Here is a 13,098-nt window from a genome sequence, read left to right as displayed (position 1 = left end):
CCACACCCTGTGGAACCACTTCCACGTACATGTCATACAGATCAGACTCCATGTGTTTCATGGTGGAACATGAAACACATGCACCCGCTACATGTCTGTAATTACTGTTAACTGTATTCAGTGTGTTTGTGCCGTCTATGAATCGTGCTGAAAACATAATCTTGGCTTGCTAATCCATTTAAAACAGAGCAGCTGTTTACAACTGAAAGCTTTATGATGATGACAGATGGCGAAGATGAAAAGGTGTTTTCGTGTGATCAATGTGAATAGAGAGTTTTGTTTAAGGAAGGTTAATATTCCTTTTTATTATTACATAAAACGTGTTCACTCTATAAAACTGCCATCTATATGTTTTTGATGATTTAGGGACTTGTATTTGAAAGCATTTGGCTTCCTCACAAATGTCCAACAGTTTGAATGAGTCAAAAAATAGGACCAACGCTACCTGGATTAAAAGGCTGGATGTCAAATGGCAGCGATGGCGTCTGTGATTGGACGACTCCCGTAAAGCTGCTGAGTAAATCCCCTCCTGCTGGGACGTGGACAGGGATTTGCTCTCATAGTGAACTCGGCCCTGCAGGGATGACTGTCGACATCGTCCATCTCCAAACTGCGGCAGGCCATCGAAGACGACCCTGACCCTGCTTCCAAGTGGGGACGCTGACAGCTGGAAGCTACGTCAGAAGGAACAACCCAATGGCAAACCTACGGTAGGCAAAAACAATGATGTGCTTTAGGATGTTTACTATTGCAGTGAATCTGATCACATGCTTGAGATGATACATCCTGAATTCACCCCTATTTATGATTCAAAAACACTTTTTCAACTCAGGAGGCAACATGTCAATTGGTCATTAGAGGAGAGGGAGACAGTGTTTTATGAAGACAGACTTTACGTGAATAAAAAATGACATAACATTAAGAGGAGTAAAACTCTTGCATTATATCACTCTGCTGAGTTGATGCTTCACAAGACAGTCATCGTTCAGGTGTTCACGATAGTGAATTTAGCAAGCTTCATTGAAACACTGAGGCCATTGATGTTGTTTGGTCTCGTATTGGGATAATGACACTGATGCTTGACGTACAAGACTTAAGGGACTTGACTTCTCCGAGTAATTCTGTTATCAAATGCGGTCACCTGAGAGCAATCTGGCCTAAAATGTTTCTAAATGTGTTATCCTAAACACAAAATTGTGGAAAATGACAAATAATTTTGTAAACAGCACAGCAAATTCTATACTTGAATATGATATGTAATATAGATTGAAATAAGGATTACTATTAATAACACTCAGATATTAAATATGTATATTTGAGTGTGTCACAACTGAACATGACATGAGATGACATGTTTGTTGTTGTAAAGTGAATTTAAAAAAAATACAGTTTTCTCACATACAATAGGAACATTTGTTTGAGACACAGGATAAATAATGATAAATAATTCTATTCATTTATTAATTTAAAAAAAGTCCCAGGTTGAGAACCAGCTAGGTCGACAGTTGTGACCTGAAAGCGAAGCGATCTGGTTATGTTTCATTCAAGTTTTGAAATGTTGTTGCCTTATATACAGCTAACACTGCTGTCGTGCTGCGGTCATCTACAAGATGAGCAGCAATATAATATATAATAGATATAACAATACTTTTATTCCCAAATACGTACCATAAATTACAATGACTTGCATGTCGATGTCATTACCTACAAAGACTACAACGTTCAAGCTTTGTCCTTGGACTAGCGGTTTTGTAGCTAGCAGAGATTATACATTTCATCAAAAACGTAATTTAAAAAATGACGGAAAAAAAGCCATGCAGATGAAAGGGAAAGCCACGAAAGAGCAGAAGAGTGTGCAGTGTGTTTGTGGTTAGGCGCTTGATGTTGGACATGACATGACATTCTGTTTCGACTCATATTTTTTTCTGTACAAAATGTAAGGTGTTAACCCCAAATAGCTTGGGGGTGACCCTGTTTTCTCTATCTTTGCAGATCTTAAGTACGTGATGTAAGACCGGGTCATGCCGTTGGTGAAGAGAAACATTGAGCCACGGCACCTGTGCCACGGCTCGGTGCCCGACGGGGTTGGCAACGAGCTGGAGTGCGTCACCAACAACACACTGTCAGCCATCATCAGGCAGCTCAGTTGCCTGAGTAAGATGCCAAACGCAACACGCCACTTGAGGGTTGCTCCACATCGTCGATAATGCTATTTGAAAATGGAATAACAAATGGATTTGGTTTGGATTCTAAATGAATGAACAAACCAGGTTTCTCCCAGGATAAAAACTTAAAAACTGAATTAAAAATAATCATAAATATAGGCTGTAAAGGACAACAAGTTTTATGGGTTACTCACACTTTAGTTATGCAACCTGCTGTTGTCTAGACACTTTTTGCTGCCAACTGGGATTGATGATTAGAAACACACACAGAATACAATTCAGAGACACCATGACCCTCCATGAACGTACCAGTGGATATCTGGTTCAGGGTCGCTCTGTTTGCTAGTGGGGGTTTAGTGAAGTTGCAGGAGCTTACAGCTTAACGTGCAGCTTATTGCACAGACAGATAAGAATGAGCAGGCGGAGAGGAGGTGAGGCCAGTCTAATGATAGCTCTGTATTAAGTGAATCGGAGCGGCTTGTCACGCATCACTCTTGTTGTGCATGAATACGGATCAAAGAGCATTACAGAAGAAACACGGAAGATCAGCAATGTATAGCAAACAATCCCCAGATATATGGTTGTTTCGCACTGCAATTCTTTAACCTGAACAATCGAGATGGCTGACTGGTTTATGGTGGTTAAAACTACTGTCATCTTTCCCAGCGTGGATGATAACTGTCCAAATAAATTACATAAAAATTAGTTTAAAATGTTATTAATGATTGATAACTGTCAAAGATTGTTTCTGCACACATTGTAATTGAGCGATTGATGTCCAGGCAAGCAAGCTGAAAATGTCTTCGGTGAGCTTTTTGATGAAGCAAACACCTTCTATGTGCGTGCCAACTCCCTCCAGGACCGCATCGACCGCCTGGCCATCAAAGTTACACAACTGGACTCCAGTGTGGAGGAAGGTGAGCAACAACAACAAAATCCAACCAGTGAAAGACTTTGATTTTCGTCCACTAAATTCTCTATCTGGCTTTATGATAGTCTCTCTTCAGGATATCCACTTGAGGAAAGCTTACAAAAGCTCTACTGCTCAGGACCAGCAGGTTCTGTCCAAACGCAGTACTCCCAACTCAGTGGCTGAATTGTACAACAGCAGCGAAAAGCCTCCTCCTCTCTGCAACCTCAATGAATTCAGGTAGAATATGAACATGAAACGCGACATCAAATGAAGCTTTCTTTCCAAACCACTGTCTTATTTGTTGCACAGGGATGATTCAACAGACGCAATGAGGTTCTACTCTGACCCATCGTACTTTTTCGACTTGTGGAAGCAGAAAATGCTGGAGGACACAGAGGAGAAGAGAAAAGAGAGACGAAGACAAAGAGTGAGACATTTTTTAATTCATATATTTCTGCTGACACCTTTAAATTTCAGTTTTGGGAGTTAACCAACATGCTAGTGCTGCCCATTTTAAATGAGTCTCCTGAGTTATTTTGTTATTTTTGCAACACCGAGTATTCCTGTCTATCACAAGGTGACCTTGTGATGATTCCTATGATGAGAAATGGAACAGAAATTATTTGTTGACAAAACATCTTTCCTCCAAGCACAGTGATTGTTTTATTCCGGACAGAAAAGAACAGCCTTGAAACCTGAAAACCTAAAAATGAGACTTAAAAAAGGGGGGAAAACATTTGTGACTGAAAGGGCAGAAGACTCCAGCAAAAATATATCATACACCTATGATCGTAACGTAATATCCACCAGAGACTGTATGTTGCTTATTAATCAAATGTACTGTCCAAAATGTTCCAGGAACAGAAACGCAGTGTGGAATGTAACACTGTTCAGCGAGAGGTGAAAAAGGTGAGAAAGGCCCGCAACCGAAGACAAGAGTGGAATATGATGGCCCTTGATAAAGAACTCCGACCAGATCACCGGCACCCTCAGACCCTTCGAAGAGGAGCATCTTCCGAGGGGTCACTGTCCCCGGATGGCAGGTACTTAACTGCTGTCTGAATCAAATGAACCCGAAATCTCGTTCGCCTTCTCTTGCCTAGTTCCTTTAACAACGTTTCAAACCAGACGGCTAGAATTGAACTGACATCTGTATAAGAGACTGTCTTTCATTGTCTATCCAGGCTTGACCTTCCAGAGCTCCCCATCCCTCCGCTACCCAGCCACACTGTCTGTAACTATGCCAAGTCTCGTGATTATGTGCCAGGGACCGCCCACCCCTCACCACCTGCAGAGCATCATTACTACAGTATTGATGCCAATTACAAAGAAGACCCTCAAGCAGCAGACAGAACCAACGGTCTCCTGCATCCCACTCCAGACTATAAGTATGTGTTCTGCAGGGCATTATCTTCATCCGTTACGTAATCACAGATAGATATAATATTACTTTTTCTGCTGCTGCAACATAATCCTCTTTATTTTTTTCTTTGTCTATCAGGTCTGCCCCTCCTCTGCCCTCCGCCCCTGCATCTATCCCATCAGCACACACAGCTTTTGATTTCCCTCCACCAGCACCCCATAATGGATTTCAGCACATCGGCCCTGGTTACCCGCTTCCACCTGTCCCTCCACCTCCGGGACCGCCACCGCCATCCCTCCCACCTCAACCTGCACACCTTCATCGGCACAGCGAGGGCAGCAGGGCTGAAGCCAAACCAGTGCGGGACGCCAGAAGTGACCTGCTCTCTGCTATAAGGATGGGTGAGTATTCCAAATAAACAATATGAGCAGCTGTGACCATGTGTGTGGTGCTTTATGTTGTCTTTTTCTCTACTTAGGTATCCAGTTGAAGAAAGTGCAAGAGGAGCAGGAGCAGCAGAACAAGCCACTTGGAAACGACGTCGCCACCATTCTCTCTCGACGAATTGCTGTAGAGTACAGTGACTCGGAAGACGACTCTGAGCTGGAGGACAATGAATGGTCGGACTAAATATCAACTCCATGTACATACACATATATTTATTTTATTCCAGACTTATATCATAAATTGTTACTATAGTCTATATAAGTTACTCAAAAGGAACAGTAATAACAAAACCAGGCTAATCTGAGCAGTGTTTCTTGGATGAAATAAAAGTATTAAATAAGCAATAAATACTCAATACTCAAAACCTCTCGAGACATTTAATCAGGCTGAAGGAAGAATGTATTTATTTGTTAATGTCAACAAAAAGTTTAATTTGTTTATTGTCACTTTATCATTTATCATTTTCCCTATTATTATTGAGTCAAATATGGATGTCACCTTAAGAAATCAGATTAAAATGACAGCACTGTAATATCAATTTTATTTCTGATTGAATGTTTCAAGTCAGTATTGTACCTACTACCTCAGTATGTGACCACTTTTCCCAAGTGTTGAGCCATGAAAAATACTTGTCAGGAGTTGAGCCAAAAATGTTTGTCTGCATTTGTTGTTTATATTCCCAAAATTATAAAATGATAACATTACATGTTGTTTTGTCTTTTATCTTCTATCTCTTTGGAGAATTAAACCACAAAACTTACAAAATCTTTTTGATATTATGACAAATAACTGTTACAAATTTATAAACCTATATACTTGTAGTGCTGTAATCATGAAAATAATTTAAAATAAATGTTATAAATAACATCGCCGTTATTTGCCGTTCTGTTGTGTTTCATCCAGCAGAGGTCAGTAGAGGGATAGTATGGTCAACGTGCCGGTAACTGGAAAACTGTCTCCGCCATTTTGGCTCTGGCGATACCCCTGGAAATATGAGCTGCATAAAGTGCTGATATTAGAACACATCTCGAGTTATATATCAGTCGATCCCTTAAGTTGCCAGACAACCTTAAATACATTTGGGAATTAAAGTCAACACCGCATATAATATTCAGGTCTAGAAGATAAGATTGCTGAATGTATGTTTGGCATTAATAAATCAGAAGTTAAATTAAAATTTTCGGAATAAGCAGAAAGCAATACACATGATACATAAAGGATTAAAAGGACTTGACCTCCTAGGTTCTCTGAATCACGTGCCCTCATCTGCCTCGATCAGCCTGGTGCCCTGGACAAAAAGATTTTGATTAAAATTCAAAGACATATAGCGCTAAATGGATGCCATTGTTATAAAGAGCGCAAGGACATCAATAATAACACTAATATTTGGGGAATTATAACCCAATAATCTTCATCCTGAATCTGACATGTTTGGTACACTGGAAAACAAGATGAAAAACGTCATTAAAAAAGACTAACTGAAGAAAAAAAACAACTAGCAGATAAGTCAATACGGAAGTGACAATTGACAAAAAAATATTTTTAAATGAAAATAAGAAATGCAACAAAAATGCTTAAGTTAAGGATCATTTGTGACACGTTCTTGCTTTGATGTGACAGAACTAGCACTTCTTAGTTCCATGTCTACAGGGCACCCAACAATGAGTCGTAAACAACGACAAAGTTGTATCGTCCACATGTGCTGATGGTTCAGTCTCTCCTCTACAACTGGAAGCATTAACTCTGGTAAAATAGATTACAGCCAGTATCTCGGGTTCCGGACTCCATCAAGACTAATGGAAGCGTAGCGCAGAAGCAAGACCAGCATTTTTCCCCCTCAGCATTGATTGAGTCCATCATCCCTGAGTTACACTCGTATGGACATTAAGAGGTTTCAGTGGTCTCAGAATAAGCCCACATTCAGCTTTTAATGCACCTGCCTCCTCCTGAACTCCCTGGTTTGAGACACACATGTGTTGATGTGGCTTCTATAAAGGTTAATGAGTGGAAAGAACTCTGCAGCTTTCATTTTGACCTGATCAATAGAACATTTGTACAAAGTGTCCATGTGTCTTGAGTGGGGTTAGACTCTGTCCCAACATCTAATGTTTAGCAACACAGCGGCACTGCTGTGAACACAAGTCTTGGGTGTCAATATTTATGGCACTGCAGCATCCCTCTTTGTTGTCCCATATATAGACACTAGCTTAACAAACATTAGACACACACTTCTAGTGTTTTCTGTGAGTAAGCAGCGAGGTCAGGTTGCCGGTGGGTGGAAATGTGATGCTGGAGGGTGGGGCGACTCGGCGGATCATCACTCACTCTCTGATCTCACAGCGCCTGTCATGTTTCTGATATGCTCTCTTGTCTGGCTCTGTGGTGGATATCACTGCCGCTCTGACAGGTTTGGAACAACACACCCAGTCAGCTGTGGGACGAGGTATGGCTGACCCTTAAGGACACTCACCCAGTTGAGACCTAAATTTACCCAGCATGCAATGTCAGGACTTTGGACAACAGCCTGATAAAGACAAACTTGGAAACTTTTTGAAGACATCTGGGAGGGAAAGTGAAACATTTCAAAGGTGGTAACTGAACCCTGTTGCCTGCTGGTGAGACATCCGAGAAATGAGAACCATCCCTGCGCTCTTACCCACTGGTGATACTCACCGATGACAGCGAATGATATGTACTTTTCATTTTAAAAAGTAATGACTGCAGAGGAGTTGGAATAATTACACCAAGGCCCACATTAATCTACTAACAATATAGGCTACACAAGGTAAGTCAATCATTTCAAACGTCTTTTAAGTTGATCGAGTCTTGTAATATGGAAGAGAGCTTGATCTGTATAAGACCAAAATACATTCTAGCCAATAACACCATTAAAAAGCAAATTATATACTGAACATTTTGAAGTTGAGAAGAGTGGCATGTCCATTAAACACATTTTAAAATGTAATGTGCGCAATTACAGCTTTAAATCGTCCAAGGTTTAGCCTTGTAGAAGCTGTCATGCTATTATGAGTAACAAATGCTATTTATATTAATGCCCTACTATTGTCTTAGCAATGGTCTCAGCAAAAGTATTTTTTGCTATCAGGCATCTTTCCACAAAAACCCGAGTTGAAAACGTTTCCTGAGACAGATTTTTTAGTTGTGAAATAAGCATTTTTATTATAGTGTGAAAGTGTGAATACCATCAAAACTACAAATGTGTCTTTCCAGGTCAAGTGTTCGACGATAAACCAGACTAAAATAATTCTACACCATGATAAAACGGACTGGTTGGCCCAGATAGTATCCTCAGTTGGTTCAGTGGCCTTGTTTCAACAAATTGCATTAACCACTCCAGGGGATGTTTCAGAAAGGCTGATGGAAATGATTGTTTATTTCCTGCTTCCATCGTTCTGTGGCGCGGTCATCACTAAATTTAACACCATAATTTTGACAAACTGAAATTGACAAAAAGTTGTTGCCACAAGTGTCAAATGAATGGCATGAAAAATGTGATTCTTACACACAGATGTCAGGCAAGATTTGATTTATTAGCCGATTTATCCCTCAGGCGGCGACATAACTCATGACCCTTCTGCTTTAAGCCATCAAAATTGTTTTCCGGTTCTTGCAGATGAATTCTTCAAGGCTAAATACTGCTATAGAAACCTTTTTTTCAGACGACAATTTACATAAATCTGTGGAACACCTTCCTCCAGGTTCACACCTTCATTCTTCCATTCTCAACCACTCATTTCCATTAACAGGCAGGAGCCAGAGGCAGATGGGGAACAACCACTTGTTTGTTTTAGTGTAATAACTACTGTCAAACTGATGATTCAGACCAGTGCCACATGCACAGACACAAAATGAGCTTTAGATTTGTGTTCATTAAAACGTAATTTAATCTAGTTATCCAAATCCAATTCCCCCAAATTAACTCTTTTGTCTAATATCTATTACCACTGACACCAAGAGGCAGAAAACCATGCATCTATCTACAGACTCAGTCATTTGCATTGGTGAGTGCTGTTTTGCATGGCACAGGTGCACAGCGGACTTTAGGGCAGTGTGTATTCTGGCAATAGAAACGGAATATTTCCTGCCCCTGGACAACTAAAAAAATCAATAAGCTCCTCTCAGTGATTGGTAATGTAATGCAGTTTTATGCAACAGTACTTTACCATCTAATAATTAATTCAGGTGTGTGGGAGTCGTGCCATTTATTGTGCACAGCCTAAAAGCCTTTCTACTTACATCACTGTGTTTTAATATGACAGCTTTGGGCATTGTTAAGGAGCCACCATGAAATGGGACAAGTTAAAACCTCCGGAGCCAGACGACCCGATGTGCTGTTGCGAGTGTGACATCGACCAGTGCGGCTCCTGCTGTGACTGTGAAGATGTGGATGAAGCCTTTAACAGGTACGAATGACTCTCTCTACCACCTATTGGTTGGTAAATAACTTTGCTCTCTCATTTTATTGTCAATACAAAGATGGCTACGAGGCAAACCTACAAAAAGTGAGTGTCGGTCTGCTGTGCTTGGAGCGATCACTGACAATCTGGAGCTCTCCATGATCCCGGCACTGGTGCTGCTCCCTCTACTGCTCCGAGTCGCGGCGCTACACGTCCTGCTCGGTTTCACAATACTGACCGCCCTGCCTGTTCTGGTTCTTTGGTACTACTACGCCACGCACAGAAAACGAAGACGCACTCTTTTCTTCCTGACCCTCGCCCTCTACTCTCTGGCCTACATGTATTACCTCTTCATCACAGAGATTCTTCCTCGAGGAGATGTGAGCCAGCTCCAGGTTTTCACAGTCACCTTCGGCATGTTTTTCACCATTGGCTCGCTGATAAACACCAAAAGAGGACCAGGTTTAGTAGCAAGAACCCAACAGGCTGCACCAGTGAAAGGTCAGCAGGTCGACAACGGGTCCACGCCATTCAAAGGAGCAACAGCTGAAGGAGGAGATGGAAAGACCAAATGGAACAAGTGTCCTATTTGTAAAATAATCCGACCTCCGCGGGCAGGACACTGTCGAACCTGTGGTACCTGCGTCCAGCGTCTAGATCACCATTGTATCTGGTGGGTCTTTTTCATCTCAGCTTTATATATTTGTTTCAACATTAAATTTAACACACCAAAAGGTTAATAACAAATATAAGAATATTGAATTAATTTTCACATATTTTTTGCTACCCTAGTTAGAGTTTATTTTAATTTTTCTGTCTTAAAGAATACACTTGCCTTGTATAGTGGGTACACCCTTGAATACATTGCCTTCTGAATGCCCTCCATTCATAATAAAAACACGTTCATGGTTTGTTGGACGACAATTGGACACCTGCTGTTATCAGGCAGGTGAACATTGTGCTATCCGTGAATAGTTTCGCTCACATCACAAAATGGTTTTTGTTTGCTTTCTTCAATTACATTTAATGTGTTGACATAGATTCTAAAGTTCCACCATGTGTGTGTTTGTCTGCTGAGATGTTGCAGGATAAACAGTTGCGTGGGCCGAGCCAACCACCGCAGTTTCCTATTGACGCTGACCGTGTTCGTGGTGACTTCTCTGTACGGCATCAGCCTGGTCCTCTCCAGTCTCTGTCCTCATCAGTATCAAGTGGCCGCTCTGTTCTACTGCCCCGGGGTCTACTCTGAGTCTAGGTACACTACACTATGTCTCAAATGTAACAAATACTTGCTAAATCTGAGAAAATATTGCCAAAGATTTCTGCTAAATCAGGAAAGAAAAACGAGTGTCTTCATTTTTACATTCGACGCCCCATAGAATTTGACATATTTATCTCACTATATTGACTTCCTCCATCAATATTTCTCTGCTCATCTTTACTTTTCTTCGTGTTTCTGCTGCACCCAAGTGGCTGAAAAGTATATTTCAATCATGGATGCCTGGAGAAAACTAATAATAAATGACGGATTATTCAACATAGTAAAATGCTATGTGTTTTTTCTTTTTGCAGCACAGCTCTTTGCTTCACATGTGCCTGGTACAGCACCATCGTAACCTCCAGCCTGCTCTACCTTCTGCTGGCTCAGGTTCTGAACATCAGCCTCAATGTTACAGAGCGGGAGGCCCAGCTGGCCCTCAGGAATAAAACGGGCCGGAGTCGATTTTGTGGACTTGTGGTGGACACGGGACAGTATTCTCAAGGCTTCTACAAAAACTGGGTCGAGTTTCTTACCATGGCCGAGGAGGTCACGTCACCTTCCAGTCACACAGATTTGGTCTGATTTCTGTCCAATTTTTACCTGGGGAAAAGAACAGTTATACAATATCAATGTCGTGCTGACAATTTACAAGAAGAAAAATATTACTTCACTCACAGCAGCTCATATCAAAGTGAAACCAGAAGTGGGGCATGGTCATTTTCACGCATTGACTTTTCCTGTGGAAACACATGAAAATAGATTGAATAAAATTGTTTCCAGTTTTCATGTGATGTGGTCTCCTTTTCATTCATTACAATTTAAAAAACTAGACAAATACAAAAGTGGATTCCCAAGTTATAATTTAACCTGAATTTATATCTACAAAATTATATTACTGTGTTTTAGCGTGTATTTATGAATCTTTGCTGCTTAATGATTCCTAATGATTTGCAAGTACCTTTAAGGGAGGCAGAAAGGATCTATTAAAAGCAGCTAGTTCGAAATAAATAAAAGTATTTTTATCATAAGTCGCCACTATTAGGTTTGTGCATGTGAAAGCTAATCGCTAACGAGTTAGCCGCTTGTTTACCTCGACAGCCATTGATGAGCGCCACCTGTGTTGAAAGCTGGCGAATCACACGAACTTAGAATTGCTTGAAAAGGAAAATAATTTGGATTTGACCGTCCTCCGTGTTCACAGCTTCGAATTCCATCCATCACGGAGCAATACTCATTTTATCAACAGCCGTATTTTCAGTTCGTATATGCGTATGTATTGACAATTTTGTTAATAAAGTTTTTTTTTCAACTTTTTTATTTATTCATTTTTTACTCGATGTGATCGATGGGCAATCATGGCTATAAACTATATCTATGAATGTATTTTTGAAATATTTTACTTGACACAAATACCTCAATTCATCTCATCCTATAAGGTTTTACTGAAGAGAAACGCTGCATCTTTATTGATTCAATAATCTGTTGAGACACACAAAAAATAATTCTTCTAAATTATACGAAGGTTTGATGTGAATTTATTTTAAAGTACATACTTGTACCGCCTGAAGTGTGAAAGGTGAACAGTGTCAATCATACGCCATGCACTCCACTTTTTATCATACTGATTCCTTACTCCCAGTAATCTAAAAGATCCTTTATATCACGAGCCAAAAGATTCGTTAAACTGATGTTCAAAAGTCGTCAACAAGCATTCTTTTACTGATTTTTTTTTAAAGTTTTGTAGTTATGTAGCCGATCCCTTTCATGACAGAAAACCAGTGAAACAACTTTTTTTGTACTATAAATGGACTAAATAAGCAATAAATCAAACCTCATGAGACATTCAATGAGGCTGAAAGATAAATATATTGTTTGTTACTGTTGTTATTTCATATTTAGTAGTAGTCATTCAGTCTTGTCATCCTGGGTTTCTGGGTTTCTGATACTGATGAACTTGATGATTAAGTAGGGAAAGGGCTGTTTGTTTTATCTTGTGATATTCAACACTCCAAGTTAGTGACAAACATTACATTATGTACTAGACAATCATGTGCCACCTCTTTCAGCAATTTTTCAAAAATCACAAAAATTCTATTTTTGCATTGTAATTAATCTTCCCGCTTTTCTTGATGTTCAACAATGTCAGACAAGTTGTTTTTGAGTCATCTTTTGACTTTTGAAAAAAAAAAAAAAATCTGTCATCATCGTGTCAGGCAGGAATCCTCAACAAAGGCAGTTGGCTGCAATCCGACTTGTGTGTCCAGCATGGGTGGGGTCTGTCACCGAGAGTACTGCACAGGGCCACAGAGCCTGGTCTGTCATCACCGGGTCTTGTCAATGAGGCAGACTCTTCATGTTTTAACATTATGGCTGCTCATCAAATGTACTCTGAAAGATCTAACAGTGCTAAACTCATGACTCTCTTGGGTGTCCTCATCACTCCCTCTCATTACATTGTAGTAATACCTGTAAATGACTGTCAGTTCCACGTTATTGACTCCGCCTCGGGTGTATTTCTACTCTGCTGTAAT

At 40.4% G+C, this 13,098-nt stretch overlaps 3 protein-coding genes and 1 long non-coding RNA gene across 5 annotated transcripts in view; 2 read left to right on the top strand and 2 right to left on the bottom strand.

Annotated features, from left to right (window-relative positions):
* The window catches only part of kif20a (kinesin family member 20A), a 71,829-nt gene extending 71,189 nt beyond the window's left edge, over positions 1-640 (bottom strand). Inside the window, exon 1 of the mRNA XM_053846887.1 lies at positions 446-640. The gene's annotated coding sequence lies outside the window, so the exon portion shown is untranslated. The remainder of the gene's footprint in view (positions 1-445) is intronic.
* Positions 543-5,563, top strand: LOC128748275 (actin-binding protein WASF3-like). The gene is made up of 9 exons (XM_053846896.1): positions 543-710; positions 1,993-2,154; positions 2,948-3,082; positions 3,162-3,315; positions 3,388-3,505; positions 3,937-4,121; positions 4,263-4,466; positions 4,580-4,842; positions 4,920-5,563. The coding sequence occupies exons 2-9, from the start codon at positions 2,022-2,024 to the stop codon at positions 5,069-5,071; spliced, it is 1,344 nt and encodes a 447-aa protein (XP_053702871.1). The 5' UTR covers positions 543-710; positions 1,993-2,021; the 3' UTR covers positions 5,072-5,563.
* LOC128748281 (uncharacterized) lies at positions 4,905-11,819 on the bottom strand. 2 transcript variants are annotated; one of them, XR_008412783.1, is made up of 6 exons: positions 11,658-11,819; positions 11,243-11,304; positions 11,101-11,167; positions 9,654-9,743; positions 6,124-6,176; positions 4,905-5,885 (listed from the first exon to the last, which is right to left on the bottom strand). It is a non-coding gene; the product is annotated as an uncharacterized LOC128748281 (long non-coding RNA). The 2 variants fall into 2 exon arrangements; XR_008412782.1 differs by having other exon boundaries at positions 4,905-6,176.
* Positions 5,879-11,285, top strand: zdhhc23a (zinc finger DHHC-type palmitoyltransferase 23a). The gene is made up of 5 exons (XM_053846898.1): positions 5,879-7,673; positions 9,169-9,312; positions 9,386-9,979; positions 10,394-10,561; positions 10,879-11,285. The coding sequence occupies exons 2-5, from the start codon at positions 9,194-9,196 to the stop codon at positions 11,147-11,149; spliced, it is 1,152 nt and encodes a 383-aa protein (XP_053702873.1). The 5' UTR covers positions 5,879-7,673; positions 9,169-9,193; the 3' UTR covers positions 11,150-11,285.
* Positions 11,820-13,098: the final 1,279 nt, after the last annotated feature.

Source organism: Synchiropus splendidus, chromosome 17, assembly GCF_027744825.2.
Source record: "Synchiropus splendidus isolate RoL2022-P1 chromosome 17, RoL_Sspl_1.0, whole genome shotgun sequence".
NCBI lineage: Eukaryota > Metazoa > Chordata > Actinopteri > Syngnathiformes > Callionymidae > Synchiropus > Synchiropus splendidus.
This window is presented reverse-complemented; position numbering and strand designations above follow the sequence as displayed.

Excerpts from the sequence above, each read along its gene's own strand:
- LOC128748275 (XM_053846896.1), top strand. The coding sequence starts at position 2,022 with ATGCCGTTGGTGAAGAGAAACATTGAGCCACGGCACCTGTGCCACGGC. Across the intron at positions 3,316-3,387 it reads TGCAACCTCAATGAATTCAG|GGATGATTCAACAGACGCAA; the intron begins GTAGAATATGAA and ends TTTGTTGCACAG. Across the intron at positions 4,122-4,262 it reads TCACTGTCCCCGGATGGCAG|GCTTGACCTTCCAGAGCTCC; the intron begins GTACTTAACTGC and ends TTGTCTATCCAG.
- zdhhc23a (XM_053846898.1), top strand. The coding sequence starts at position 9,194 with ATGAAATGGGACAAGTTAAAACCTCCGGAGCCAGACGACCCGATGTGC. Across the intron at positions 9,980-10,393 it reads CTAGATCACCATTGTATCTG|GATAAACAGTTGCGTGGGCC; the intron begins GTGGGTCTTTTT and ends GAGATGTTGCAG. Across the intron at positions 10,562-10,878 it reads GGGGTCTACTCTGAGTCTAG|CACAGCTCTTTGCTTCACAT; the intron begins GTACACTACACT and ends TTCTTTTTGCAG.